This window comes from Apodemus sylvaticus, chromosome 4 (genome assembly GCF_947179515.1).
Source record: "Apodemus sylvaticus chromosome 4, mApoSyl1.1, whole genome shotgun sequence".
Taxonomy (NCBI): domain Eukaryota; kingdom Metazoa; phylum Chordata; class Mammalia; order Rodentia; family Muridae; genus Apodemus; species Apodemus sylvaticus.
Genome location: NC_067475.1, coordinates 72,631,961 through 72,659,782, shown reverse-complemented (window position 1 = coordinate 72,659,782; position 27,822 = coordinate 72,631,961). Strand labels below are relative to the sequence as shown.

The 27,822-nt window shown below is 37.8% G+C and overlaps 1 protein-coding gene across 2 annotated transcripts; it reads right to left on the bottom strand.

Moving 5' to 3' along the window:
* Positions 1–22,899: 22,899 nt before the first annotated feature.
* On the bottom strand, positions 22,900–23,313 carry LOC127682276 (cornifin-B). 2 transcript variants are annotated; one of them, XM_052178654.1, is made up of 2 exons: positions 23,215–23,313; positions 22,900–23,076 (listed from the first exon to the last, which is right to left on the bottom strand). In XM_052178654.1, the coding sequence occupies exons 1-2, from the start codon at positions 23,311–23,313 to the stop codon at positions 22,900–22,902; spliced, it is 276 nt and encodes a 91-aa protein (XP_052034614.1). The 2 variants fall into 2 exon arrangements, with proteins under 2 accessions (XP_052034614.1, XP_052034613.1); XM_052178653.1 differs by having other exon boundaries at positions 22,900–23,313.
* Positions 23,314–27,822: the final 4,509 nt, after the last annotated feature.

Here is a 27,822-nt window from a genome sequence, read left to right as displayed (position 1 = left end):
TTTTATTAGGTAGGTGGTTGAACAGAGTACAATTCTCTTTCATATACTTTTATAGTTGTCTTTAAAAAGCCATATACTTTAACAGGTATTAGAACCTGGGACTTTCCTCAGATGTACTTTACTGTCCAAGCCCAGACAACATGCTGGGATGATTCAGGTAATAAGAGCATTAATTGGTTTCGAGTTTGTTCAGGGCACCAGAACTTGAGACTACCTTTTTGAAGACATTTCTGTGTGAAAACAGCCTTATTTGTTTCATTAAAATAAAATAGTGCCGGACGGTGGTGGCGCACGCCTGTAATCCCAGCGCTTGGGAGGCAGAGGCAGGCAGATTTCTGAGTTCGAGACCAGCCTGGTCTACAGAGTGAATTCCAGGGCAGCCAGAGCTATACAGAGAAACCCTGTCTCAAAAAAAAATAGTTTATCCTGAATAAAGTAATGACATAATGCAGGATTTCTCAAGGTTACTGCAACATATTGCTGTTAGGAAAGTGAAAAGCTACAATGTTTTAAAACAGGAGTTGAGGAACAATGTTCACATAAAGAGCAAGAAAAGGACCAGATGTTTCTAGTCTCCATCTATCTTCTCTACTGATCACTCTTGAATCTCTCATGTAATATCTTTCAGATCCTGAGACTTCAACACTATGCCTTACCAAGAGGAGCAGTGCAAGCAGCCTTGCCAGCCACTTCCTGTGTGCCCACCCTCGACATGCCCAGAGCCTTGTCATCCTTCAAAGTGTCCAGAGCCTTGTCCTCCCCCAAAGTGCCCTGAGCCCTGTCCTCTGCCAAAGTGCCCTGAGCCATGCCCTCCCCAACCATGCCTGTAGCAATATCCTCCTGTGCAACCTCCTCCAACAAGCCAGCAGAAGTGCACACCCAAGAGCAAGTAATGGCTTCAATAGTAATCAAATCAAGAGAAGAGAACAGAATCTATCTTACACAAGTCCATAGCAGCACCTCCATCTTCCATTAAAGCCTGCTATGGATGCAAAAGAATCTTATCCACCCTGAATCCACCATGTGGGTCTTTTTTTTTAATTTATTGATATATTTATTTACATTTCAAATGATTTCCCCTTTTCTGGACCCCCCACTACCCGAAAGTCCCATCAGTCCCCTTCCCTCCACCTGTATTCCCACCCAACCCTTCCCACTTCCCTGTTCTGATTTTGTTCTATACTGCTTCACTGAGTCTTTCCAGAACAAGGGGCCACTCCTCCGTTCTTTTTGTACCTCATTTGATGTGTGGATTATGTTTTGAGTATTCCAGTTTTCTAGGTTAATATCCACTTATTAGTGAGTGCATACCATGATTCATCTTTTGAGTCCGGGTTACCTCACTTAGTATGATGTTCTCCAGCTCCATCCATTTGCCTAAGAATTTCATGAATTCATTGTTTCTAATGGGTGAATAGTACTCTATTGTATATATATATACCACATTTTTTGCATCCACTCTTCTGTTGAGGGATACCTGGGTTCTTTCCAGCTTCTGGCAATTATAAATAGGGCTGCTATGACCATAGTAGAACATGTATCCTTATTACATGCTGGGGAATCTTTTGGGTATATGCCCAGGAGTGGTATAGCAGGATCTTCTGGAAGTGAGACGCCCAGTTTTCGAAGGAACTGCCAGACTGATTTCCAGAGTGGTTGTACCAATTTGCAACCCCACCAGCAGTGGAGGAGTGTTCCTCTTTCTCCACATCCTCACCAACACCTGCTGTCTCCTGAATTTTTAATCTTAGCCATTCTGACTGGTGTAAGGTGAAATCTCAGGGTTGTTTTGATTTGCATTTCCCTAATGACTAATGAAGTTGAGCATTTTTTAAGATGTTTCCCCGCCATCCGAAATTCTTCAGGTGAGAATTCTTTGTTTAACTCTGTACCCCATTTTTTAATAGGGTTGTTTGATTTTCTGGAGTCTAACTTCTTGAGTTTTTTATATATATTGGATATTAGCCCTCTATCTGATGTAGGATTGGTGAAGATCTTTTCCCAATTTGTTGGTTGCCAATTTGTCCTCTTGATGGTGTCCTTTGCCTTACAGAAACTTTGTAATTTTATGAAGTCCCATTTGTCAATTCTTGATCTTAGAGCATAAGCTATTGGTGTTCTGTTCAGAAACTTTCTCCCTGTACTGATGTCCTCAAGGGTCTTCCCCAGTTTCTTTTCTATTAGCTTCAGAGTGTCTGGCTTTATGTGGAGGTCCTTGATCCATTTGGATTTGAGCTTAGTACAAGGAGACAAGGATGGATCAATTCGCATTCTTCTGCATGCTGACCTCCAGTTGAACCAGCACCATTTGTTCAAAAGGCTATCTTTTTTCCGTTGGATGTTTTCAGCCCCTTTGTCGAGGATCAAGTGGCCATAGGTGTGTGGGTTCATTTCTGGATCTTCAATCCTGTTCCGTTGATCTGCCTGCCTGTCACTGTACCAATACCGTGCAGTTCTTAACACTATTGCTCTGTAGTATTGCTTGAGGTCAGGGATACTGATTCCCCCAGATTTTCTTTTGTTGCTGAGAATAGTTTTAGCTATCCTGGTTTTTTTGTTATTCCAGATGAATTTGATAATTGCTCTTTGTAACTCTGTGAAGAATTGAGTTGGGATTTTGATGGGTATTGCATTGAATCTGTATATTGCTTTTGGCAAAATGGCCATTTTAACTATATTGATCCTGCCGATCCATGAGCATGGGAGGTTTTCCCATTTTTTGAGGTCTTCTTCCATTTCCTTCTTCAGGGTCTTGAAGTTCTTGTCATACAGATCTTTCACATGTTTGGTAAGAGTCACCCCAAGATACTTTATACTGTTTGTGGCTATTGTGAAGGGGGTCATTTCCTTAATTTCTTTCTCAGCCTGGTTATCCTTTGAGTATATGAAGGCCACTGATTTGCTTGAGTTGATTTTATAACCTGCCACTTTGCTGAAGTTGTTTATCAGCTGTAGGAGTTCTCTAGTGGAGTTTTTTTGGGTCACTTAGGTAAACAATCATGTCATCTGCAAATAATGATAGTTTGACTTCTTCCTTTCCAATTTATATCCCTTTGACCTCCTTATGTTGTCGAACTGTCTGAGCTAGTACCTCAAGTACAATATTGAAAAGATAAGGAGAAAGGGGGCAGCCCTGTCTAGTCCCTGATTTTAGAGGGATTGCTTCAAGTTTCTCTCCATTTAGTTTGATGCTGGCTACCGGTTTGCTGTATATTGCTTTTACTATGTTTAGGTATGGGCTTTGAATTCCTGTTCTTTCCAAGACTTTAAGCATGAAAGGATGCTGAATTTTGTCAAATGCTTTTTCAGCATCCAATGAAATTACCATGTGGTTTTTTTCTTTGAGTTTTTTTAATGTAGTGGATTGCATTGATGTAATTCCATATATTGAACCAACTCAGCGTCCCTGGGATAAAGCCTACTTGATCATGGTGGATGATCATTTTGATGTGTTCTTGGATTCAGTTGGCAAGAATTTTATTGAATATTTTTGCATCGATGTTCATAAGGGAGATTGGTCTGAAGTTTTCTTTCTTTGTTGGATCTTTGTGTGGTTTTGGTATCAGCGTAATTGTGGCTTCGTAGAAGGAACTGGGTTGGGTTCCTTCTGTTTCTATTTTGTGGAATAGTTTGAAGAGTATTAGTGTTAGGTCTTCTTTGAAGGTCTAATAGAATTCTGCACTGAAACCATCTGGTCCTGTGCTTTTTTTGGTTGGAAGACTGTCTATGACCCCTTCTATTTCTTTAGGGGTTATGGGACTGTTTAGATGATCTATTTGGTCCTGATTTAATTTTGGTATTTGGTATCTGTCTAGGAAATTGTCCATTTCCTCCAGATTCTCCAGTTGTGTTGTGTATAGGCTTTTGTAGTAGGATCTGATGATTTTTTGGATTTCCTCAGTTTCTGTTGTACTATCTCCCATTTCATTTCTAATTTTGCTAATTTGAATACTTTCTCTGTGCCCTTTGGTCAGTCTGGCTAAGGGTTTATCTATCTTGTTGATTTTGTCAAAGAACCAGCTCCTGGAATCGTTGATTCTTTGTATGGTTCTCTTTGTTTCCACTTGATTGATTTCAGCCTTGAGTTTGATGATTTCCTGTCTTCTACTCCTCCTGGGTGAAATAGATTCTTTTTGTTCCAGGGCTTTCAGGTGTATCATTAAGCTGCTAGTATATGCTCTCTCCATTTTCTTTTTGAAGGCACTCAGGGCTATGAGTTTTCCTCTTAGCACTGCTTTCATTGTGTCCCAAAGATTTGGGTATGTTGTGCCTTCATTTTCATTAAATTCTAAAAAGTCTCTGATTTCTTTCTTTATTTCTTCTTTGGCCAAGGTGTCATTGAGTAGAGTATTGTTCAGACTCCATGTGTATGTGGGCTTTCTGTTGTTTGTGCTGCTATTGAAAACCACTCTTACACCATAGTGATCTGATAGGAGGCATGGGATTAGTTCGATCTTCTTGTATTTGTTGAGGTCTGTCTTGTGACCAAATATATGGTCGATTTTGGAGAAGGTACCATGAGGTGCTGAGAAAAAGGAATATTCTTTTGCTTTAGGGTGAAATGTTCTATAAATATCAGTCAAATCCAATTGGTCCAAAGCTTCAAGTAGTTTTACTGTGTCCCTGTTTATTTTCTGTTTTCCTGATCGGTCCATTGAGGAGAGTGGAGTGTTGAAGTCCCCCACAATTATTGTGTTAGGTGCAATGTGTGCTTTCAGCTTTAGTAAAGTTTCTTTTACGAATGAGGGTGCCCTTGTATTTGGAGCATAGATGTTCAGAATTGAAAGTTATTCTTGGTGGATTTGTCCTTTGACCAGCAAGAAGTGTCCCTCAGAGTCTCTTTTGATGACTTTAGGTAGAAAGTCAATTTTATCTGATATTAGAATGGCTACTATCATACTCAGTGAGGTAACCCAGACTCAAAAGGTGAATCATGGTATGCACTCACTAATAAGTGGATATTAACCTAGAAAACTGGAATACCCAAAACATAATCCACACATCAAATGAGGTACAAGAAGAAAGGAGGAGTGGCCCCTGGTTCTGGAAAGACTCAGTGAAACAGTATTCAGCAAAACCAGAACGGGGAAGTGGGAAGGGGTGGATGGGAGGACAGGGGAAGAGAAGGGGGCTTACGGGACTTTCGGGGAGTGGGGGGGCTAGAAAAGGGGAAATCATTTGAAATGTAAATAAATTATATCGAATAAAAAAAATTAAAAAAAAAAAAGAATGGCTACTCTGGTATTTCTCTGAGATTATTTGCATGCTGTTATCAAGAGATTGTTGAAAATGGCTCTTCTTCAGGGTCATTATCACAGATGCTCAGAGGGAAGATCAGCAAATGTCTTCTCAGTATCCTCAGAGTGTGTTTTCCTAAACCGATTGTCATTGGTGTTCTATTTCCTGAATAAAGTATAATCTTATTAATGGTATTCATGTGTATTTTTCTTCTACAACTCACTTTATTGCCTTCATAGTATGCTTATGTTTCTTCATTTTTATCCTTTGATCCACAGTCAGTCAGTACCAATTGCATTTTGGCTTTGGGATCATAACAAAAATTTTTAGTAACATACGTTTGAAACACAATAATGGTTACTTAGTGTTTAATTGCTTGTAGGACACATTATTTTTATTACTTTTTATGTAAAGAGAGCTAAAGATAATTTTATTCCAGTTGGTTTGAATATATCTTGGAGAATGACAGTTCTTTTCTTGGCCCAGTTGTTACATTATTTCATTTTATATAACAACAATCTCTCTTTTTAGGATATGCTCACCTAAGAAGATCATGTGATGTTCCGTCATACTTCTACAACTTGGATCATATTTCTACCTACACCCGACACATTTGCACTTACTCATCCCATTGCTCTACCCTAATAGATACACATGTACATTAATGTATCTTTGCTAATTTATTGTTTTTTTATATTTAAGACAAACATGCCCACCTTATATTTAGAATGACCATATTTATTTTAGCACAATGATACTCAGCTGTATCAATTGCATGAATACAAATAATGTTGTCCTTTATGACTAATTATTACTTAGAAATTGCACATAAGTGTAATATTTTCTCAATCTAGCCATTCATTGATAAGCACCTATTCTTAATAGTTTACTTCAATATTATGTGTTATGGTGCAGTAAAGAGGGACATACAGATATCTGTATGGTATGCTCTCTTTGTACTCTTTGTTTACAAGCACAAGTATTGTCATTTACTCTTATGTTAGTTCTGCTTTTATTGTTTGTCAGGGAGGAAACAAAATGGTCATTTTCGTACTGGACTGACTAATCTATTATCTTCTGGAAAATGATTTTAGGTTCTTTTTAACTCTACATCCTTAATAGGACTTGATATTATTTTAACTGTATTTATTTGCATCTTGGAGCAATGGGATTTAACATTGTTGGCTGTATAATTTTCTTAAATCTAGAAATACTATGTTTTATTTTTAATATTAGACATTTAAACTCTTAAATATATCAATGACTTGTCTTTGCAAAAAATGCTATTATTTTTGTCACAGTGCCAGACAACAATTTCACCTTTGCGACTAGCTTCCTTTAATTCTCTATAGCATTTAAATAAATTCTCCTTGAGCATTATTTTGGAAGTTACTTTGTGAGTTGATCTGATTCTATGTGTGTTCAAATTGGTGTTTCCTATATTTGGTTAGAATTGTTAATACTGCAAATATGCAGCTTTTCTTCATGAGTACTGAGCACTCCAGTCAATTAAGGTCATGACAAATGACAACTATGCCCTGTCTTAGGAACTGAGCTATTCAAAATGATCATGTATGGGGAATTAAAATATGCCTCTTCCAATCCATAATGTTTAAAAGCTTTCGCTCCCAAATAACAAAGGTGTTTTGCTCATTTACAAGTCCCTAAAGGACAGACATGAGACAAATTTTCTGGAGTGATTCTTGGTTCACAGCCTTGGAGGTGCTTAAGGGACTTAAAGACCTTATCAAATTTACAAGTTGATGATGTATTTCTAATATCATTATTTTTTACAACTGCCAATATATTTTTCTTGTGCAAAGGAATGGAATTTTCAGTGGGAAATGTCATGACAAAGAAGAAGTTTTTCAACATGGAAAAAATTCCCTCCTGTTAAAGACAAGAGGGGAAGCTATACAGTGTCCCACTGAAATTGCTTGAAATTAAAACAAAACAAGAAACGCATGCCTACCCCTTAGGAAGCTTTATTTTAAACACATGCAAGGACCTCTTAACTTCTGAATGCTCTGGATGGAAGTGTATCCTGGGTCAGGAGCAAGATCTTTCTGCTGCATCAACAGCAGTGGAATAGCCCTTCCAGGCACATGTGTACTTACTTTAGTGTTCCACCCCACAGCCAGAGTATTTAGACTCAAGCCTGTCTTGGAAGATTTTCTAAGTGGAATACCCCTTCCTTAGTTTCAGGAGCCACCCATTCAAGTGTATTCAATTAAACCAACAAAACCAAAATCATTTTTTTCTCTAAATCTGAGTCAAGGTTCAGCTATCTCAGGACACAGAGTTAAGAAGAACACAACTCAGTGGAGAATTTAAGCCAAAATTTCTCATGAGGCACTATTAGTGCATCATTACTTCTCTGGGAATTAAAGAGCTAATTTTAGAACTAGGTCTATTTATATATTACTTCTTCTCTAGATGAAACTCATGTTTCCTGGTGGACCCTCTGTTTTTAACAATACCTTATGATTAATTGCTCTCTCAACTAGTTTGTCTCTAGATTTGGGCTCCCAAAACAAATTTCTTTCCATATTAGCTCAAATTCCTCTCTGACTTTCAATTGTCAAATGACTACTTGGAATAAGATATGTAGCTCCTATATGTCAGCTTCGCTCTCTCCCTAGGGTATTTATAACAGTTATCCTAGCTATTCAATCTTTCACTACAATGACTGAAGTATGATTAAATCCAAGATAATTTGATTGTGTTACCACTCTACCCAGTGCTATCTTCACTGGCAGTACACTTGATCTTGAAGAAAGTTGCACTCTAGCTAGCCTATGGAGTACAGAATTTTTGAACCTTGGACAAATTTTAATGTTATAATAGTTTACTTCCTCTTAGAAGACAATGAGATTGTTGATAAATATCTACTTCTGGAAAGACGGAGACCATTTTTTCCTTATTAAAATTAAAGCTGGCGGAGGGGAACAGCTAGGAGCACACAGGGCATACACCAGTGGAGCAGCGGTGAAAGGAGCCTTCTGGTCACCATTTGCACCAGGGAGCCACGCAGCTCCATAGCCTTCGGTATGTAGACCCTGCCAAAAGAGAGTTGGTCTCCTAGGAAATAGGCTTCCAGGTCCACAGCAAGGACAAGTTTCAGCCAGAGACAGCAAGAATAACTAACACCAGAGATAAACAGATGGTGAAAGGAAAGATCAAGGACCCTACCAACAGGAACCAAGGCTACTTAGCAATGTCAGAATTCAGTTCTCCTACCACAATAAATCCCAGATACCCAAACACAACTGAAAAGTAAGAGCAGTATATATATTTCATGATGCTGATAGAGAACTTTAAGAAGGACAGACATAACTGACTCCCTTAAATAAACGCAGGAGAACATCAGTCAACAGGTAGAAGCCCTTAAAGAGGAAACACAAAAAATCCCTTGAAGAAATACAGGAGAACATGGGTCAACAGATAGAATCACTTAAAGAGGAAACACAAAAAATCCCTTAAAGAATTACAGGAAAACACAAACAAACAAGTGAATGAACTGAACAAAACCATCCAGAATCTAAAAATGGAAAAGGAAACAGTAAAGAAATCACAAAGGGAGACAACTCTGGAGATAGGAAACCTTGGAAAGAAATCAGGAGTCATAGATGCAAACATCAACAACAGAATACAAGATATAGAAGAAAAAAATCTCATGAGCTGAAAATACCATAGAAAGCATTGACTCAACAGTCAAAAAATGCAAAATTCAAAAATCTTGTAACCCAAGACATGGAGAAAATCCAGGACACAATGAGAAGACAAAACCTAAGGATTATAGGTATAGAAGAGAGCAAAGATCTACAACTTAAAGGGCCAGTAAATATCTTCATCAATATTATAGAAGAAAATGTCCCTAACCTAAAAAAAGAGATGCCCATGAATGTACAAGAAGCCTACAGAACCACAAACAGACTGGACCAGGACAGAAATTCCTCCCAGCACATAAAAATCAAAACACCAAATGTACTAAACAAAGAAAGATTATTAAAAGCAGTAAGGGAAAAAGATCAAGTAACTTATAAAGCAGATCTATCAGAATTACACCAGACTTCTCACCAGAGATGATGAAAGATAGAAGATCCTGAGAAGATGTCATACAGACCCTAAGAGAACATAAATGCCAGCCCAGATACTATACCTAGCAAAATTTTCAATCACCATACATGGGGATACCAGGGTATTTCATGATAAAACCAAATTTACACAATATCTGTCCACAAATCCAGTCATACAAAGGATAATAGAAATGCCAAAAAAGGAGGACAACTATACCCTAGAAAAAGGAAAAAAGTAATTTCCTTTGACAAACCCAAAAGAAGATAACCATACAAACATAAAAATAACATCAAAAATAACAGGAAGCAAGAAATATCCCTCAATGTGAATAGACTCAATTCCCCTAAAAAAGACATAGACTAACAGACTGGATTCATAAACAGGACCCAGAATTTTGCTGCATACAGGAAACGTAACTCAGTGTCAAAGACAAACACTACCTCAAAGTAAAAGACTGTAAAACTATTTTTCAAGCAAATGGTTCCAGGAAATAAGCCGGAGTAGCCATTATAATATCCAATAAAATCTACTTTCAACCAAAAGTCATCAAAAAAGATAGGGAAGGACACTTCATACTCATCAAAGAAAAAAATCTTCAAGAAGGACTCTCAATTTTGAACATCTATGCCCCAAAGGCAAGGGCACCCACATTCATAAAAGAAACTTTACTAAAGCTCAAAGCACACACTGCACCTCACACAATAACTGTGGGTGACTTCAACACCCCACTCTCCTTAATGGACAGATCAGGGAAACACAAACTAAACAGAAAAGACACAGTAAAACTAACTGAAGTTATGGACCAAAGGGATTTAACATATATCTATAGAACATTTCATCCTAAATCAAAAGAATATACCTTCTGCTCAGTACCTCATGGTACCTTCTCCAAAACTGACCATATAATTGGTCATGAAACAGACCTCAACGGATATGAGAAGAATGAAGCAACCCCATACCACCTATCAGATCACTACGGATTAAGGCTGGTCTTCGTTAGCAACAAAAACAACAGGAAGCCCACATACACATGGAAGCTGAACAGTGTTCTACTCAATAAAACCTTGGTCAAGGAAGAAATAAGGAAAGACTTTTTAGAATTTAATGAAAATGAAAGTACAGCATACCCAAACTTATGGGAAACAATGAAAGCAGTGCTAAGAGGAAAACTCATAGCACTGAGTGCCTCCAAAAAGAAACTGGAGAGAACATGCACTAGCAGCTTAACAGCACACCTGAAAGGTCTAGAATAGAGAGAAACTCATACACACACGAGGAGCAGAGGGCAGCAAATCATCAAACTGAGGGCTGAAATCAACCAAGTAGAAACAAAAAGTACTATACAAAAAAATCTACAAAACTAGGAGCTAGTTCTTTGAGAAAATCAACAAGATAGATAACCCCTAAGCCAGACTAACCAGGAGGCACAGAGACAGTATCCAAATTAGTAACATCAGAAATGAAATGGGTGGTGTAACAGAAATTGAGGAAATTCAAAAAAATCATCAGATCTTATTATAAAAATCCTATACTCAAAACAACTGGAAAATCTTGATGAAATGGAAAATTCTCTAGACAGATATCAAATACCAAAATTAAATCAGGATTAGATAGATCATTTAAACAGTCCTCATAACCTCTAAAGAAATAGAAGCAGTCATTGAAAGTCTCCCAATCATACAAAAGCACAGGAACAGATAGCTTTAGCACAGCATTCTATCAGACCTTCAAAGAAGACCTATTACCAATACTCTTCAATATATTCCACAAAATACAAACAGAAGGAACACTACCCAACTTGTTATATGAAGCCACAATTATGCTAATACTAAAACCACACAAAGATATAACAAAGAAAGAGAGCTTCAGACTAATTTCCTTTATGAATATTAATGCAAAAATACTCAATAAAATTCTTTCCCAACTAATCCAAGAATACATCAAAATGGTCATTCACCATAATCAAGTAGGCTTCATCCAGGAATGCAGGGATAGTTCAAAATATGGAAATCCATCAATGTAATTCATTACATAAACAAACTCAAAGAAAAAAAAGCCACATGGTAATTGCATTAGATGCTGAAAAAGCATTTGACAAAATTCAGCATCCTTTCATGTTAAAAGTTTTGGAAAGATCAGGAATTCAAGGCCCATACCTAAACATAGTAACAGCAATATACACCAAACCAGTAGCCAACATCAAACTAAATGGAGAGAAACTTGAAGCAATCCCACTAACATCAGGGACTATACAAGTTTGCCCTGTCTCTCATTCACAAAAGAATACACATAGAATGTAGTCACTGATAATTGGATATTAGCCCAGAAGCTCTGAATACCCAAGACACAATTAACATATCAAATGATTCCCAAGAAGAAGGAAAGAGAAGGTCCTGGTCCTAGAAAGTTTTGATTTAGCAATGTAGGGGATTACCAGGACAAAGAAGTGGGAGAGGGTTGATTGGGGAACAGGCAGAGAGAAGAGGGCTTATGGGACTTATGGGGAGGGCAGAACCAGGAAAGGGGAAATCATTTGAAATGTAAACAATGAATATAGAAAAGAAAAACACAAGGAAAAAAAAGCAAGACCTGTTTGCCTCTTGTCGCCATTTGCTTGAAATAACTTTTTCTGCCCTTTACCATAAGGTGACAGATATCTGTCTGTGATGATGAGTTGTGTGTATTAGAGTGAACAGAAAGAAAATTTCTATTTTCTAATCTAACATGATAGTCTGTGTTTTATTTACTGGTGAATTGAAACCAATTTAACATTATTACTGAGCAGTGCTTATTTTCCTTTTTTGTTGTTGCAGTGTGGTGAGTGGTTTTTTTAGTCCTGTTTTGTTTAAGTGTTTTAGGATTCTTTATTCCTTGTTTCCTCTTGGGCTTATGCAATGTTCAGAATAAAGATTTCTTTCTAGTGTCTTCTATATAACTGTATTGTTGAACATAAATGTCTTAAATTTGTTTTCATTGTTACATTTTTTTCTTCTTTAATTGTAATTGAAGTTTTATGGGGTATAATGTTTGATGCCGTCATCTGTGATCTTTCAGAGCTGGTAGGATAGCTATGCAGGCCCTTACTTTAACTTCTACACTGAAAAACCAATTTTTATTTAATGGGTCTATCTTTAAATGTGTATTGCTCTTTTCCTCTCCTAGGTTTTAATATATTTTCTTTGTTCTTTACATTTAGTGCTTTGATTAGAATGTGTAGAAATAAATTTCTTTTGTAGTCTGAAGTTTTCTTTCTTAGTTGGATCTTTGTGTGGTTTTGGTATCAGCGTAATAGTGGCTTCAAAGAAGGAGTTGGGTAGTGTTCCTTCTGTTTCTATTTGGTGGAAGAGTTTGAAGAGTATTGGTGTTAAGTCTTCTTTGAAGGTCTGATAGAATTCTGCACTGAAACCATCTGGTCCTGTGCTTTTTTTGGTTGGAAGCCTATCTATGACCCCTTCTATTTCTTTAGGGGTTATGGGTCTGTTTAGATGGTCTATTTGATCCTGGTTTAATTTTGGTAATTGGTATCTGTCTAAGAAAATGTCCATTTCCTCCAGATTCTCCAGTTGTGTTGAGTACAGGTTTTGGTAGTAGGATCTGATGATTTTTTGAATTTCCTCGGTTTCTGTTGTGATATCTCTGTTTTCATTTCTATTTTTGTTAATTTGGATACTTTCTCTGTGCCCTTTGGTTAGTCTGGCTAAGGGTTTATCTATCTTGACTTTAAGACTAAAAATTTATTTCTAATGGAGTCCCTGTTCTTAGTCCAATGATTGACTGTGAGCATTTCCCAGGCTCTGAGAGAGCCTCTCAGGAGACAGGTTCTCATCTGTCAGCACTTTTAGGCATCTGCCACTGTGTTTGGGTTTGGTAACTGTATACAAGCTGGAGCCCCAGGTGGGACAGTTTCTGGATAATCTTTCTTTGCTTCATACTTTGCCTCCATATTTCCTACCATGAGTATTTTGTTCCCCCTTCTAAGAAGAACTGAAGCATCCATACTTTGGTCTTTCTTCTTCTTGAGCTTCACATGGTCTAGGAATTGTATCGTGGGTATTCTGAGTTTTTAAGCTAATATCCACTTATCAATGAGTGCATACCATTTGTGTTCTTTTGTGACTGCGTTCTTTTGTTACCTTATTCAGGATGATATATTCTAGTTCCATCCATTTGCCTAGGAATTTCATGAATTCATTGTTTTTAATAGCTGAGTAGTCCTCAATTGTGTAAATGTACCATATTTTGTGTATGCATTCCTCTGTTGAAGGACATCTAGGCTTTCCAGCTTCTGGCTATCATAAATAAGGCAGCTAAGAACATAGTGGACCATGTGTCCTTGTGATATGTTGGAGCATCTTTTGGGTATATACCCAGTAGTAGTATAGCTGGGTCCTAAGGTAGTACTATGTCCAATTTTCTGAGGAACCGCCAAACTGATTTCCAGAGTGGTTGTACCAGCTTTCAATGTCACCAACAATGGAATAGTGTTCTTCTTTCTCCATATCCTCACCACCATTTGCTGTGACCTCACGTTTTTATCTTAGGCATTCTAATTGGTGTGAGGTAGAATCTCAGGGTTGTTTTGATTTGCATTTTCCCTGATGAGTAAGGAAGTTGAACATTTCTTTAGGTGCCTTTTGGCCATTCAGTATTCCTCAGCTGAGAATTTTTTGTTTAGCTCTGTACCTCAATTCTAATAGCATTTACTTGGTTCTTTGGGATCTAACTTTTTATTCCTTGTATATATTGGATATTAGCCCTCTATCAGATGTAGGATTGGTAAAGATCTTTTCCCAATCTGTTGGTTGCCATTTTGTCCTATTGACAGTGTCCTTTGCCTTATAGAAGCTTTGAAATTTTATGAGGTCCCATTTGTCAATTTTTGATCTTAAAGCATAACCCTTTGGTGTTCTGTTGAGGGAATTTTCCCCTGTGCCCATGTGTTCAAGGCTCTTCCCCACATTCCTCTTCTGTTAGTTTACGTGTATCTGGTTTTATGTGGAGGTTCTTGATCCACTTGGACTTGAGCTTTGTACATGGAGATAAGAATGGTCGATTTGCATTCTTCTACATGCTGACCACCAGGTGAACCAGCACCATATGTTGAAAATGCTGTCTTTTTTCCACTGGATGTTTTTAGCTCCTAGGGTCAAGTGATTTAGCTCTGAGGGTCAAGTGACCCTAGGAATAGGGGGGTTCATTTCTAGGTCTTCAGTTCTATTCCATGGATCTACCTGCCCATCTCTGTTTTGTAAGGCTTTTTATCTCTGAGATGTTTATTGGATTTTCAGAGTTTTTCATTATGTTTTCTTCAGTTTGTTTTTTATCTGTTAAATTGTAGCTTTTACCTTGAATTTACCTTGAATTTTTCTCCTTTTATTCAACTGCTTATGCTTTCATTATGTTTACTGTGGCATCTATTCCTATCTTCTCTATTGTCCTTGACTATGTGCATGATTGTTGTTTTAATTTCTTATACATATCTTGCAGCTAAATTATTTTTTCGTATAATAATGGGAGTGCTGATTTTCAGAAGGGGAATGTTTTTTTGAGTTGCTCATATTTGTGTTTTTGTGTTGGGATCGAGACATAATTCAAATTATAATGTCTGTGATATTTCTGGCTGCGTGTGCCTGGTAACTCCTGGATGTTTGTTTATCTGGTTGTTGTTACTCCAGTCTCACCAGTTATAGACAAACAGATGTCTGATTCTCCGTCTTAAAGCCACTCTGAGTTTTAAGGTTCAGATTTCTAGTTGGAACTCTGATTTCAGTTTTAAGAAGTCTTGTGTTGGTACTGCAGGTCAGGTGAGTGCAAATATAACAGGTGAGGAAAGGCACTGTACCTGGAGATCTTTTTAATGAGACTTGGGATTCAGTTCCACAAAAGGCAGAAATAGGGATGGCTTCAGTCTAGTCATTGATGATGGTGAATCCCATGGTGAAGGAAATGCCTGGGGAAGGCTGGAGATATGTGCCTACTGCCTGACTAGGGGTTCTTCAGAGAAACCCAAACAGTATAGGCAAGATGGGGACCACCCAAATATAGTGACTGTATGGACCCTGGTATAGCATAGTTCTATGGTTGAAGGGGAGTCACACAGTAATAGAGTTTGGATGGACAGAATAATTAAGTAAACTATTGAGGAATAACCAGGGTGATTTTGGGACTATAATTCAAATATCTTCTAAGTCTTCAAGAAACAGAGATGGTTGGGAGGAATGGTTGGGGAGATCAATAACAAAGAACCAGAGGCAATGTAGTTCTGTATCTAGAGTGATAGTTGTGTTCCACAGGGAAAGACATAGGCTAACAAAAGACCAAGATGGACAAAATGGAAAGGTTTAAGACTAACTGAGAAAAATCAAATTGGAGGAAGGGAAAGACACCACAGGTATCCTACTTGGGTCCCAGTCAAGTGAAGTGGCAGTACAGGCCCTAGCACAGAGAAATTTTGCAATCTGCAAGGAGTCACAATGGAGTGGAGATGGTCTGAGAAGGATTACTGAGAAGGATAACAAGGAATAACTATGCGAGATGGTGGTTAGCGCATCAACTGTTGGCTCAGTTCCAAGGGGATATTAACAGGCTAATCACATTTCTGGTTTCTATTATGACATTAAGTGATATATCCATTTCAAGATATGAAGCTGAGAACAAGAAAGTAGAAAGAACATATTGACTATTTTACTGGGTCTAGATTACAGCATTCAATATAAGATTTCCAAGTTCTACCCATATATCTTTGATTTCATTTTTTTATTTTTATAACAGAATGGTATTCCATTGTATATTACATTTTCATTATCCATGCATTAGTTGAGGTACATGTAGGTTGTTCATTTCTTAGATATTGTAAGTAGAGTACTAATAAATGTGGCTGAGCCAATAACCTTGGAGTAGGATTTTGAGTCCCTGGGTCATATGCCAAGGAGTAATAGAGCTGGGTCACATGGGAGATTTATGTGTAGAATTTTGAGATTTCTCCTTACTGATTCCCATCAACAGTGAAAGGGGATCCTCTTTCAACACATCTTTACCAAAATTTTTATTTCAGTCATATTTTGACCTTGTCATTCTGATTGGATAAGATGAAATCTAAAAGTTGTTTTGATTTGTATAGGCTCTCTACCAGACAAAAGAATCCTCCTTTTGAGTTATTGCTTCAGGCAATCATAAAAACTTCCAAAACTATATACGCTATTGTTATTTTTCCGTGGTTGCTTCCAAGAAGGTGAAGCTCCTATTTTAGAGGGCACCATATACTTTGGACACTGGACTTAGAGGATTCAAGATGGATATAACTCAAAGAGCTCCTCCCTGAAGACTAGTTTTTATAGTATAGGAAGCAAATGTGAAAGTTGCCAAGAGAAGCCAGCAAACAAGAGTTACCCCTATCAGTGGAAACATCTATATACCACACCAATGAACATTAAGGTAAGATATCTCTAAATGTTCAGTAGTGACACTTATAGCTTGGCAGTAACCAACAGCCATCTAAGTGGATATAAAGCCTACTCAATAGGAGGGAATTCATGTCTGGCATTTGACCCCTACCTAGCCAACCACCCATGGCAGTATGGTAATCGATCTTAGAGAAGAACATGCTACTGCCTCTTTTCTAAACTAGTATAGTTACTAACTGCATAAAAAAATATGTTCCCTTATACATACACGTAAGTGTAGCTTTCAACTGTCATCAAAGAAGTTTCTTTGCACAGCTTGATGAAACCATTATAGCAGTCCACAACTGGTCAAAGTGCAGAGAAAAATTGATCATGTTGCCTCACTGCCAACCCAACTTGGAGTGTTACCTCAAGGTGTTATGGCAGTGCTATTTATTCTGGTGTGTGGTCAATCTACCAGGGATTATCTAATTGAAGAGGATCAACTTACTTTCTCCCAGTAGCTACCAAATGCAAATAGTTTATCCAACAGTGATAAGATTTCATATTTAAGTTCATCTCTCCACACTGAGTTTTTGTCTATCTTGAGTTTTCATTGGTTTTATGCATGCTGTCCCAGCTAATGTGAGTTCATATATAGATCTGCAATATAACAGTGTTTCTATGATATATTCTTATAATTTTTCTACTCCCTCTAACAATGTAAAAAATACTGAGGACTCCCAATTCTGGTATTCTCTACACATTGGCCAATTGAGAAGCTCCAATTAATATAGTGCAATAATAAGCTTCTCTGATGAAAAAGAAATGATGCACTGATCTGTGAGTCTAGAAATAAGCTATAGAGAGTTGTTTTAGTGCAAAGTCTCTTTAGCTTAATAATGATTTTATATTCTCCTGTAGGGTCTACGACCCACCTAGCCACAGGTTCTTGGCTGCATTATCAGTACCTATACCAGATATGTGTTCTATCTCTTTTAGAAGGCCTTTAGAAAGAATCATAAAATAGTTGGTTACTCCCATAATAGTAATGCCACTATTGCACCAGTGGGTGTCACTTTTTAGGCCAGTGACTTTAGCTTATAGATTCCACAGATGAGTGAGACTGATGATTGTTTTTATCCTCTGGTAGCATGAATATGAAATTACAGAGTCATGAAAGCTAGCTAGCATGATCAAGATTTCTTGGTGAGTATCTTGAATCTGCTTGAATTCTCATTATTCTGTGACTCAAGCACATAGTATGTTCAGTGACAAGCAGAGGGTCAAACAATGACGGTAGCCAAGAGTACTGTCAGTAGCCTATATTGCTTAGCAATGGGACCTCATTGACCAGCAATTCAAAAGACATAAACTTTTCTGGTATTGGGGTTTTATTTGCTAGCATAAGATAGCATATTGTGTCATCATTACTAAAACTCTTTTTGTATATGTATATATTTAAATTTTAAGTAGCCATCCAAATGCCTTTATCAACTTGACTTTAGCGTTAGGTATACCTTTCCATATTTACTCGTTTACCATGCATTTAACTCTTTGACCCATTTCTCCTTTTGTTATAAGGTATTTAGAAAAAGATAATCAAAATGTAATCAAAATGATGTTATCAGGCATTACAATGCAAGCTTCCCAGATATTTTCCTGATTTTGCATATCAGAAAGCAGACATTTCTCTCAGATGATGCTTTAGATGTGATTGGAATATGGAGAGCAGTAAGAAAACTACTGTATGAATACTAATGACTTTGCCCTGGGGCATGTGCACCAGCCTGTGTGAGTCATGAACCAGTGGTGTCACCTAGCCTTGGGAGATGAACTGATGACTCTTTTCCTGGAGGGACATAGACAATGGCATTCTTAACTAAATCTTACCTTACTTTCAGAAGCATTGGCAGCCATAGAAACCTGATGTACTCAATTGAGGTTGATTTAGTGCCTGTGGGTTTCTCTGGAACACAACTGGGTCTAGTTAAAACATTGTTTTATCTTCTTCATTCTATTCTTCTCTAAGAACAAGCTGATATTATTTTTATATTCTTTTTATATTTTTCAAATTAAAAATTGATTACATTGAATTGTGGAATCCTTCTTAGTCACTTCATCAAGAAAAGAAGGTTCTAACAACAGCACATTAAACATTTAATGTCCTATTTCCAGTTCCTCTCTAGAATACTGAATGTGAAAGGAAAAAACCTTCCAAACATTTTGATTACATAGAGCTTTATTCATAAACAGTTATCAAATTACACATTTAATTGGCAGACCAGGTATTAATTTTATAAAAGTAAATAAGTCTTTGTGCTACAAAATGACAAGCAGTAGGCTCTGATGATTTTTTTTTTTTGATTTCCTCAGTTTCTGTTGTTATATCCCCCTTTTCATTTCTAATTTTGTTAATTTGGATACTTTCTCTGTGCTCTTTTTCTATGAGAATCACCTTTTATAAGAGAGAAATATCATATAATGTCTTTCAGATCCTGAGACTTCAGCACAATGTCTTACCAACAACAGCAGTGTAAGCAGCCCTGCCAGCCTCCTCCTGTGTGCCCACCCCTGAAGTGCCCTTAGCCATCTCCTCCTCCAGCATGCCCTGAGCTTTGTCCTCCTCCAAAGCTCCCTGAGCCTTATGTTCTCCCAAAGTGCCCTGAGCCTTGTCCTAAGCCATGTCCTCCTCAGTCATGCCAGGAGAAATGTCTACCCAAAAGCAAGTGAAAGCTTTAGCAATCATCAAGACCAAGAGAAAAGAAGTAAACCCATCATATTCTTCCATAACAACAGCTCCATCTTCCCTTCAAAAACTCTCATGGATGCAGAAGAATCTTCTCCACCCTTCATCCCCCCCCCACATGCCAGTGATGATCTCTGATTAGGAAGGAATTTCCCTGAGTGTATTCTCCTGCTGCTGTCAAGAGAATGCCAGAAACGGCTGTTACTCTGTGGTCTATTATTCCTGATGCTCAGAAGGAAGAATAGCAGATGGCATCCCAATGTCCTCTGAGGTGCCTTCTTAGTGTGCCTAACACTTGGGCAGGGGCTAATACAACTTGGACAGTTGTCACTCATGTTTCTTTTTCTGAATAAACAATTTTGTTTATGGTATGGAAATATTTTTGAAAGCCTTATGAGCTATATAATATTTCTCTCATTTGATTCTGTATTATTTACTTTTATTTTTCCTGTACATAAATACCTTACGAGAAGCAACTTAAGGAAGGCATAGTTTATTTTTGCTTACAGTTTGAGAAAGTTCAATCATGGTAGAGGCATGGTGGTAATAGTCACATTGTATGTAAAATCAATAAGCAGAGAGAAGACAAGAAGTGGGGCCATGTTTTGCAGCTTAAATTCCATTCCTAGTTACCAGTAAAGCTCTACCTACTTAAGGTTCTGGAACATTCTAAACAGTTATAACCTATGGGCTCAAGCACATGAGATTATAGGTGATGATATTTTATATTCAAACTACAAAGAATATCTTGGCAAAACTCTGGTGACAAATTGTCTCAGAATTGGAAGTTGTACTAAATATTATTTTTTAGATACTTCAAATTCTTGTTGTCTACAATCACTATTTGTTTCTTTGGTGAACAAATGATTTAAGTATTCAGAAACTGAATTTCTCTCCCCACTTCATTCAGGAAAACAGCATTTACATCTTAACCTTGCTTCTGACAGAGAATCTTATCAGTACCTTCATTAGATTAGCACAATGCCTGAGAATGAATTATTTTCTATACAACACTTCAGGTAAAGAAAGTTTTGGGGAAGAGGTGTAATGCCTATCACAGTTTTAAAACATAGGGAGTACAGAATAAAAAGAGAAACAGGGTCAAGGTAGGAACTGTCAGTCTCCTCTTCATGCATACCATATTCTTTCTCTAACAACCCACAAAATGTCACATCCTGTCACTGTTGCTCACCTGAATATTCTGACTCCATATTTGAAACATTGGTATTTTTGATGTTAGGTTTGCAGAGTCACTGTTGCCATGCAACTTAGTTACCAAATTCTCAACCTCCTAGTCAAGTTATTACTAAGCTTTTGTCCTGGAGCCCAAATGGGATTATAAACATATGACTCTTCTATTAAGTTTAAACTATAATAACACAAGATTACTAAGGTTGTTAGATTAGGAGCATCTTGAAGATAGACCTGAATCATTGATTCTCTGGAATACAGCACGAGTCCTGTCTAAGGGAGTTGAGTTACATCTGTCATAGGTACTTCAAAGGATAGTGTGATGAAAGTGTTCTAAGAAATTGATCAAGCAGTTATAAAGTTGATAATGCCTTTCTGGAGTACTTTTGTGCAGGCATCAAATATTAAATGTTAAATATTACTCCTGTATAAGAGTAAAATTTTCTGTTGTATCATGAGGAAAGAAAGTTCCTTGTAGTATGAGAGAGACATATATTCACAGTAAAATGCTATAGAAGAAAGTAAGCCATACCCACTTCTAGCAGTTGTATTCGTGAAACTAAACATTCTTGGAGACTGAAAAGATAAAGATTTATCTTTTTGCTAAGGCTTCTACTTATTCAAAGTGCAGGGCAGCTTTTTCTATGAATCTTCTAATTGGAAGCTTACCCTTTAATTTCTTGAGACATGGACAGGTCCATATACAATATCAATATCCCTTTGAGGCACCTTATGTGTGCTTCTGTTGGTGTCTTATTTCCATCCTACCACAGCTGTGCTTGGAGTCATAGCTGTCTTGAAAGCTTTCCTTGATGAAACACCTCTTCCTTAGTTCTATGTGTTATCTGCAATTACTCTTAGTTGGGACAACATCAACAAAAACCTCACTCTGCATGTAAAAGTGTCTACTGAGAAGCGAGCCAAGGTTCAGATATCTTAAGACCAGAAATCAATAATAACGGCAGGACTTCTGACACTCATGTTAGAGCTGATATTTATGCAAAAGTCTCTGTCTGGACCATTAGAATGTTGAGACGCTCATCTGTGATAGCTAATTTTTTTACTTGGGCATCTGAAGTTTCTCTTAGCTTCCTAGAAGTGATTCATGTTTTCTGGTGGGATATAAATTTTCCTTCTGGTCAGATAAAGGTCCAGTCTGAGGATCTGGTGAACTAGGTTTTGTTTGCTACGCTGTGAGGGCAGAAGTGTGTGTGTGTGTATGTGTGTGTGTGTGTGCATGTGTGTGTACATGTATGTCCATGTTGTGTGTACTTGTTTGTATGTGTGAGTGAGTCCATATTGTGTATATAAGAGTGTGAGTCTCTCTCTCTCTCTCTCTCTCTCTCTCTCTCTCTGTATGTGTGTGTATGTGTGTGTATGTGTGTGTGTGTGTATGTACAAGTATGTGTGTTTCAGTAGGTGTTGGGGTGGAGTATGAAGCACATCCCCCTAGAAATTTCTCTAAAAAAAAAAAAAAAAACAGAAAAGGACTGCCTGAGCTTACAATTTTGGTGGCTGTGAGTCTTCATATTTTGTGAGTAATTTGCATTACAGATATGTAGAATAAATGAATAAGAAGGGCAGAATCACTTCTGTTGGAAAATTTCTTGATGTGAACAGAAGCAGTTGACTAAGCTAGAAATCAAGAAGCCTAATTTAGGGACAGAGTACTCAGGGCTCCATAAGTCAGGCTCAGCTTGGGCAGGTACTAATTAAACTCCAGAGTGATTAACTCAGTTTTAAGAGGAGAGTCATTCTGTACCTCTGAGTGACCTAAGTAAAACTCTGATGCCATTGTATAACCTTTCTCTGGCACCCTCAGTGGTAAGAGCTTCCCACCCATCAGTACAAGAAGTATAAGTACCAAGATCAGATGTCATTTGAAGGAACCCTTTTATGCCCTCTTGTCTGAGAATAGGCTTTGCTTCATGAGGAAAAGGAAGGAATCACTGAGGGAGACAATAGTCAAGAGTGGAAGGAGATTTAATAGGAACATAACAGAATCCAATCACTTGTAACTTGGTCTCTTTTAGGAAGAACTCTGAGAGAACAAACTAGCTCAGCTACCAAGTCCTTTGCTGAATGCTGAGACTCAGAGGCCCCACATTAATAGGTTAAAAACAAGCTTTGTAGTACTTAATTTTATAATATAAATGAGAGGTGGGACTGTGCTAATTAGGGCATAGTATATTCATACAGAATGAAAATTGAGGCTCAGCATTCATTGGTGATCATCTCCACAAGGCACAGCTTTGGGCATTACTTTTGCTTTGTCTTCTGTTGGGCTAGTATTGGAGTGACAGTTGAGGGACAGGGCTCAGGAACCTTGGGCTGGCAGGGCTCAGGAGCCTTGGGGAGGCAGGGCTCAGGAGCCTTGGGGTGGCAGGGCTCAGGAGCCTTGGGGTGGCAGGGCTCAGGAGCCTTAGGGTGGCAGGGCTCAGGAGCCTTGGGGTGGCAGGGTTCAGGAGCCTTGGGGTGGCAGGGCTCAGGAGCCTTGGGGTGGCAGGGCTCAGGAACCTTGGTGTCACAGGGCTCAGGAATCTTGGTGTCACAGGGTGCCTTGATTTGTGAGACACATGGCTCCTGAGGTGGTGGCTGGCAAGGCTGTTTCACTTGCTGCTCATGCAGCTGTGGAGGAGCTGTGCAGGGCTGCTTCTGCTGATGTGAACTCATGCTTCAAAGATGGGTGAACCTAGAAACAGTATAAATGATGTATGGAGGGAATAACTTGTCAAGAAAACACATTGAACACATTCCCAAAGTCTTATGAAGTAAAGTTTCTCCTTTTCCTCCCTACAATAAATGGTACTTTGTCCTGGAGGTACTTAAAGGCAAAATGTTTGGTTTAAACAAGCAATGTCTTTGTGATTGCCCCCTCTTCCTATCTATAATAATTTACAGTTAGCAAAAACACGACAGAGGGCTTTAGCAGGAATATATTATACCAATGACACTGGCTCACAGGAAAATGTAATGGTGTGTAAAGAATAAAAACTGTAAAATGCTCAGATCATTTGCAATAACTATGTTTTATCACCTGGAGAAGGTCTGCGGCTACTCCAGCATGCCTCTCACCATCACATGTGGCTCACATAATCCTCTGCCTCAGGAGATCTTCTCATAGCTCTTTGCTTGGATTAGTCCAACTGCCACAGAACACATGCTATGCCATTTTAAGGCAACTTTTCTAGAGCAACCACTTCAGAAACTTTTCTTGCCTTCCCAAACTACTGTAGCACTTGCTCCTGACTCCTGACACTCACCCCTCGTGGCACTGCCTTTAGTTCTTACTTTTCTGAATGAGATGCCATCTCTAGAGCCTAAATTATCCTTTAGCAGTTCAAAACACTAGACCCAGTAAACCTATAACAAATGTCTTTATTGAAAGAATAAAATTGTCACCATTAGCATTGTAGACAAAGCAATGATGCCACTAATAGTGGGAAAATTCTGTGGTTTGCTTCTTATTCAGATGCAGACACAATGAGAATTAAGCTACAGCAATTACATTTAAAGTTCCTTCAGTTGTGATCACTTTTAAAAGAACATTTCCATCATCTATACTATAACTACGACTAAATTTCAATAAGAGGAGAAAAACCACTCCAAATGCAATGACGCAAAAGAGGCTCTAAAGAAAGCTACAAAAATGCATAAAGTAAATGGTAAAGTTTCCATGTAGAGAGGCTTACCTGGTATGTGGAAGACAGGGAGTATGGTCTCTGGAATCAGATGTTGTATCCTCTTCACACTGGCTTTTTATAGAAGGAACAAGACCTGCCTAAGGGTAAATGGGAGCTTTTGGGCGGCTGCATCTTCATTGCTAGCCTGTCAGACATGATTCATCGTAGGTGCTTCACTCACTTATTGGTCCAGCTTTTGTGATGAAACTTGTAATGTGACTTTTTTTTCACATGCTGATAATTATACCATCTGAGAATTAACCCTGAAGAACATGCCTGTTTTCAAGTGTGATGTTTACAGGATTGGAGGGTGATATGGGTTTAAAGAGCAAAAAGATAATTCTGAGAAATCAGGTATTGGAAATACTGTTTTAAGGGTGCCATCAGTAGAGCCTCAGATCAAATGGGCTTATTGGGTGGATCAGGATCTGAAGTAGGTGAGGAATAACCAGTAGGTGTTTCCGGTTCTTCAGGAAGGCTTAATGTCATTACTTTCTCCTACTTGGGACAATTTAGTGGAATTAAACCCAAGAGAAAGCTAAAAGCAAATGAACAAGAGAACACACAAAACTCCTAAAATTTCTTTCTTCTTTCTCCTTTTGAGAGCCATTTCTCCAATAAAGGATACAGAAATAAAAGGCACAAGACTAGGACTGTCTGTGAGAGAAGTGGGTATTCTGAGCTGTGTGACTTAGATGACCTTTGGGCTTAGGTACAAAGTGACTTAGTTTTAGTCCAGTCACTTTTCTATCTAATGTGGCAAAGACTTGGGCATGTAGTTACAGGAAATATGGATAATAAGGAGAGATCAGTATATTGGTGGTCAGTTTCAAGGTAGGTTTTTATGGTGATGGGCATTTGAAGAGAATAATCACAAACTAGGAAGGGTATGTAGGGTATGCAGGAGAGATTTCAGGGGAGACTGGCAAGGAGATAATCTTTCCTCAAATTTAACCATGTCTTAAAGGATGAAGCAGCTGTGTTAACACAGGATTTCTCCTTCAGGGAAAGAAGGAAAAGGTCCTCTCATAAGATAACACTAACCTGTGAAGATAGCTTTATGCTTACCAAATATCCACTCTTATGGCACAGGCTGCTTCACCTCACTTCCACTTTCCTTACCAGAAATTGTGATGCACTAGAAAGTCTCTCTTTCTATGCTATTTTTATAAGAAAATATATCATTTTTATGAAACAAAATAAAAAATAAACAAAAACAATTGAAATGACATAAAAATTAAGAAAGGTTGATCAAACTCTTGAAATTTTAAATAGAGAAATGGCTTGTTTTCTCTTGTCTATCTTGAAATATTGAGAGGATACCATATTTGGAATCATCACAGAGAAATTCTTTCTTAAATGGAAACTTCCTTGTTCTCTATCAGTTCCTTTTAACCCCATATGTTTACCATTCTTCATGAAAACTTCAAAATAATCTAGTGTAGAACAAAGTAAGAGTTACACAATTTTTGTATTTTTTACTGCATTAAAGAAAACTACAATTTCTCCAATATCCATCTCTTGCCATATTAAAAAAAAAAACAATCCAATTGATCTAAAATTTCAAGATCTCAGACTCAGTGCTATGGGAGATTGCAACACTAATGGTGACACACAGACCATAGACAGCAGGATTAGTTAATTGTCAAGCCAAATGCCAGGCTTGTGAAAAAGTGAGTTACAGAGCTTCATGTGATGGCATGTCCTGGAACCTCCCTCCTGGGGTGTGTACTCAGTTTGTGATGCTTCTTGCAGTCATAGTGGGTTTTTGGAGACAATGGAAAAATTTGAGGGTTCTCTAACTCAAAAAAAAGAAAAACAAAAGCAAAAACAAGCTTCCCTAGTTCATTCATTAAAGAAGTTTTGAATGTCTATAGTACATCATGTAGTACTCTGAGTACGTTGATGTATCAGTGAAAAACAACAAATATATGGAACCATCTGAACTAAACAGACTGGAGGCAGATATCCATTATAAATAATAAAAATATGGGCATGAAAATTTTTTATTTAGTGCTATTGAAGAATAGCAATATAAGCAATTTGGACCATCAACAAGTTAGCAGTATTTGTAAAAAATATTCCAAGAGGTGGCATTTGGATTAAAAAAAAAAACCTGAAGCCATTGGGATATCTGAGGGCAGAGTGTTTAAACTAAGACACTCGGGAGGAAATGCTTGAGGTAGAATATGGAAAAAAATTGGTGGAGCTGCCTGGTAAGTTCCAATAGCACAGGGACTGAGGCACAGACCACAGCCCAACCTGTCCGCCTATTTCCAGTCACTCTCAGAACATAGTGATTCATCCTTTCACAGGTCATTATAAGTCTGCTTAAACAATTCTTTTTTTTTATTTTATTTTTTATTCGATATATTTTTTATTTACATTTCTTAGGAGAGTGTGACAAAGAAATGTCTCCAGGAGCCGAACTGTCACATTCCTTGGATATTTTGTTCTTAACAGTGAGAGTTTTCACTCTATAATGGAAAAGTTGCATTTTTAATTGGTTAAACACAAATCTAAAATCATTTTAAAAGAGGGAATTTAGTTATTTATATGAAAATAGGACCAGTGAGTTACTTAATTTGTTAAATATAGAATTGGCCTGGACCAGTATTTCATTCTTCAGTGACAGGGTCCTAAAGGGAGGGCCTCAGGCAAAATAGTACTAGACTTTTTAATTGGGGTATCTTATTCAAGCTATGACTTATGTCAAAGTAGGTTATTAAGAAGTAGAGCATCTTGTATACTATTTCCAGGGGAGAAATGAGACAGAGCCAGCAAAATCTATCAAACAATGAGATAAAGTCAGCAGGAAGCTTATAGAGAAATGTTGCACAGGGGAACCCATGGCATCTCAAGAATACTATAGATGAAACATAGTAGCTTTGGGACTAACAACCTTAGCCCCACATGGTGGAAAGAATTGCCTTATCAATATTTGAAACCACAGCTCATTCAAGATCCTAGCCTCAGGCAATTACTTATTCTGAAAAATATTTTTCTTTTATGTGGATGATAGCTTTTAAGCTTTTTATATGTCTGCTTCAATCTGAATAACCTCAAAATTAGGTAGTTAGTAAGGGACCAGGTTGAGGGTGAGGGGAGATGAAAGGAAGAGGAAACGGAATGTAGCATTATGGAGAGATACACAGAAACTAAAATTAAAAAAGGAGGTATGGGAAGGAAAAGTAAAGGAGGAGACATGGGGAAGGGCATCTAACACTAAAGGCCATTTGAGAATCCATATAGAAACTGTAAAATCTTCCTAAAATATAGACACATATGAAGTGATTTTAAATGAAATCACTATATAATAGAAGATATAGTACCCCGACTAGGTATCTTATGCCACCAAGTAAATCTTTCTTTTCCAGGAATGGGAGTACACACACACACACACACACACACACACACACACAACTATAGTTTCTCTCAGGTCTCCTCTGCCCTCACCTCAGTAGCACTGGTGTTATGTCAGTTTACTGTACAGAGGTAC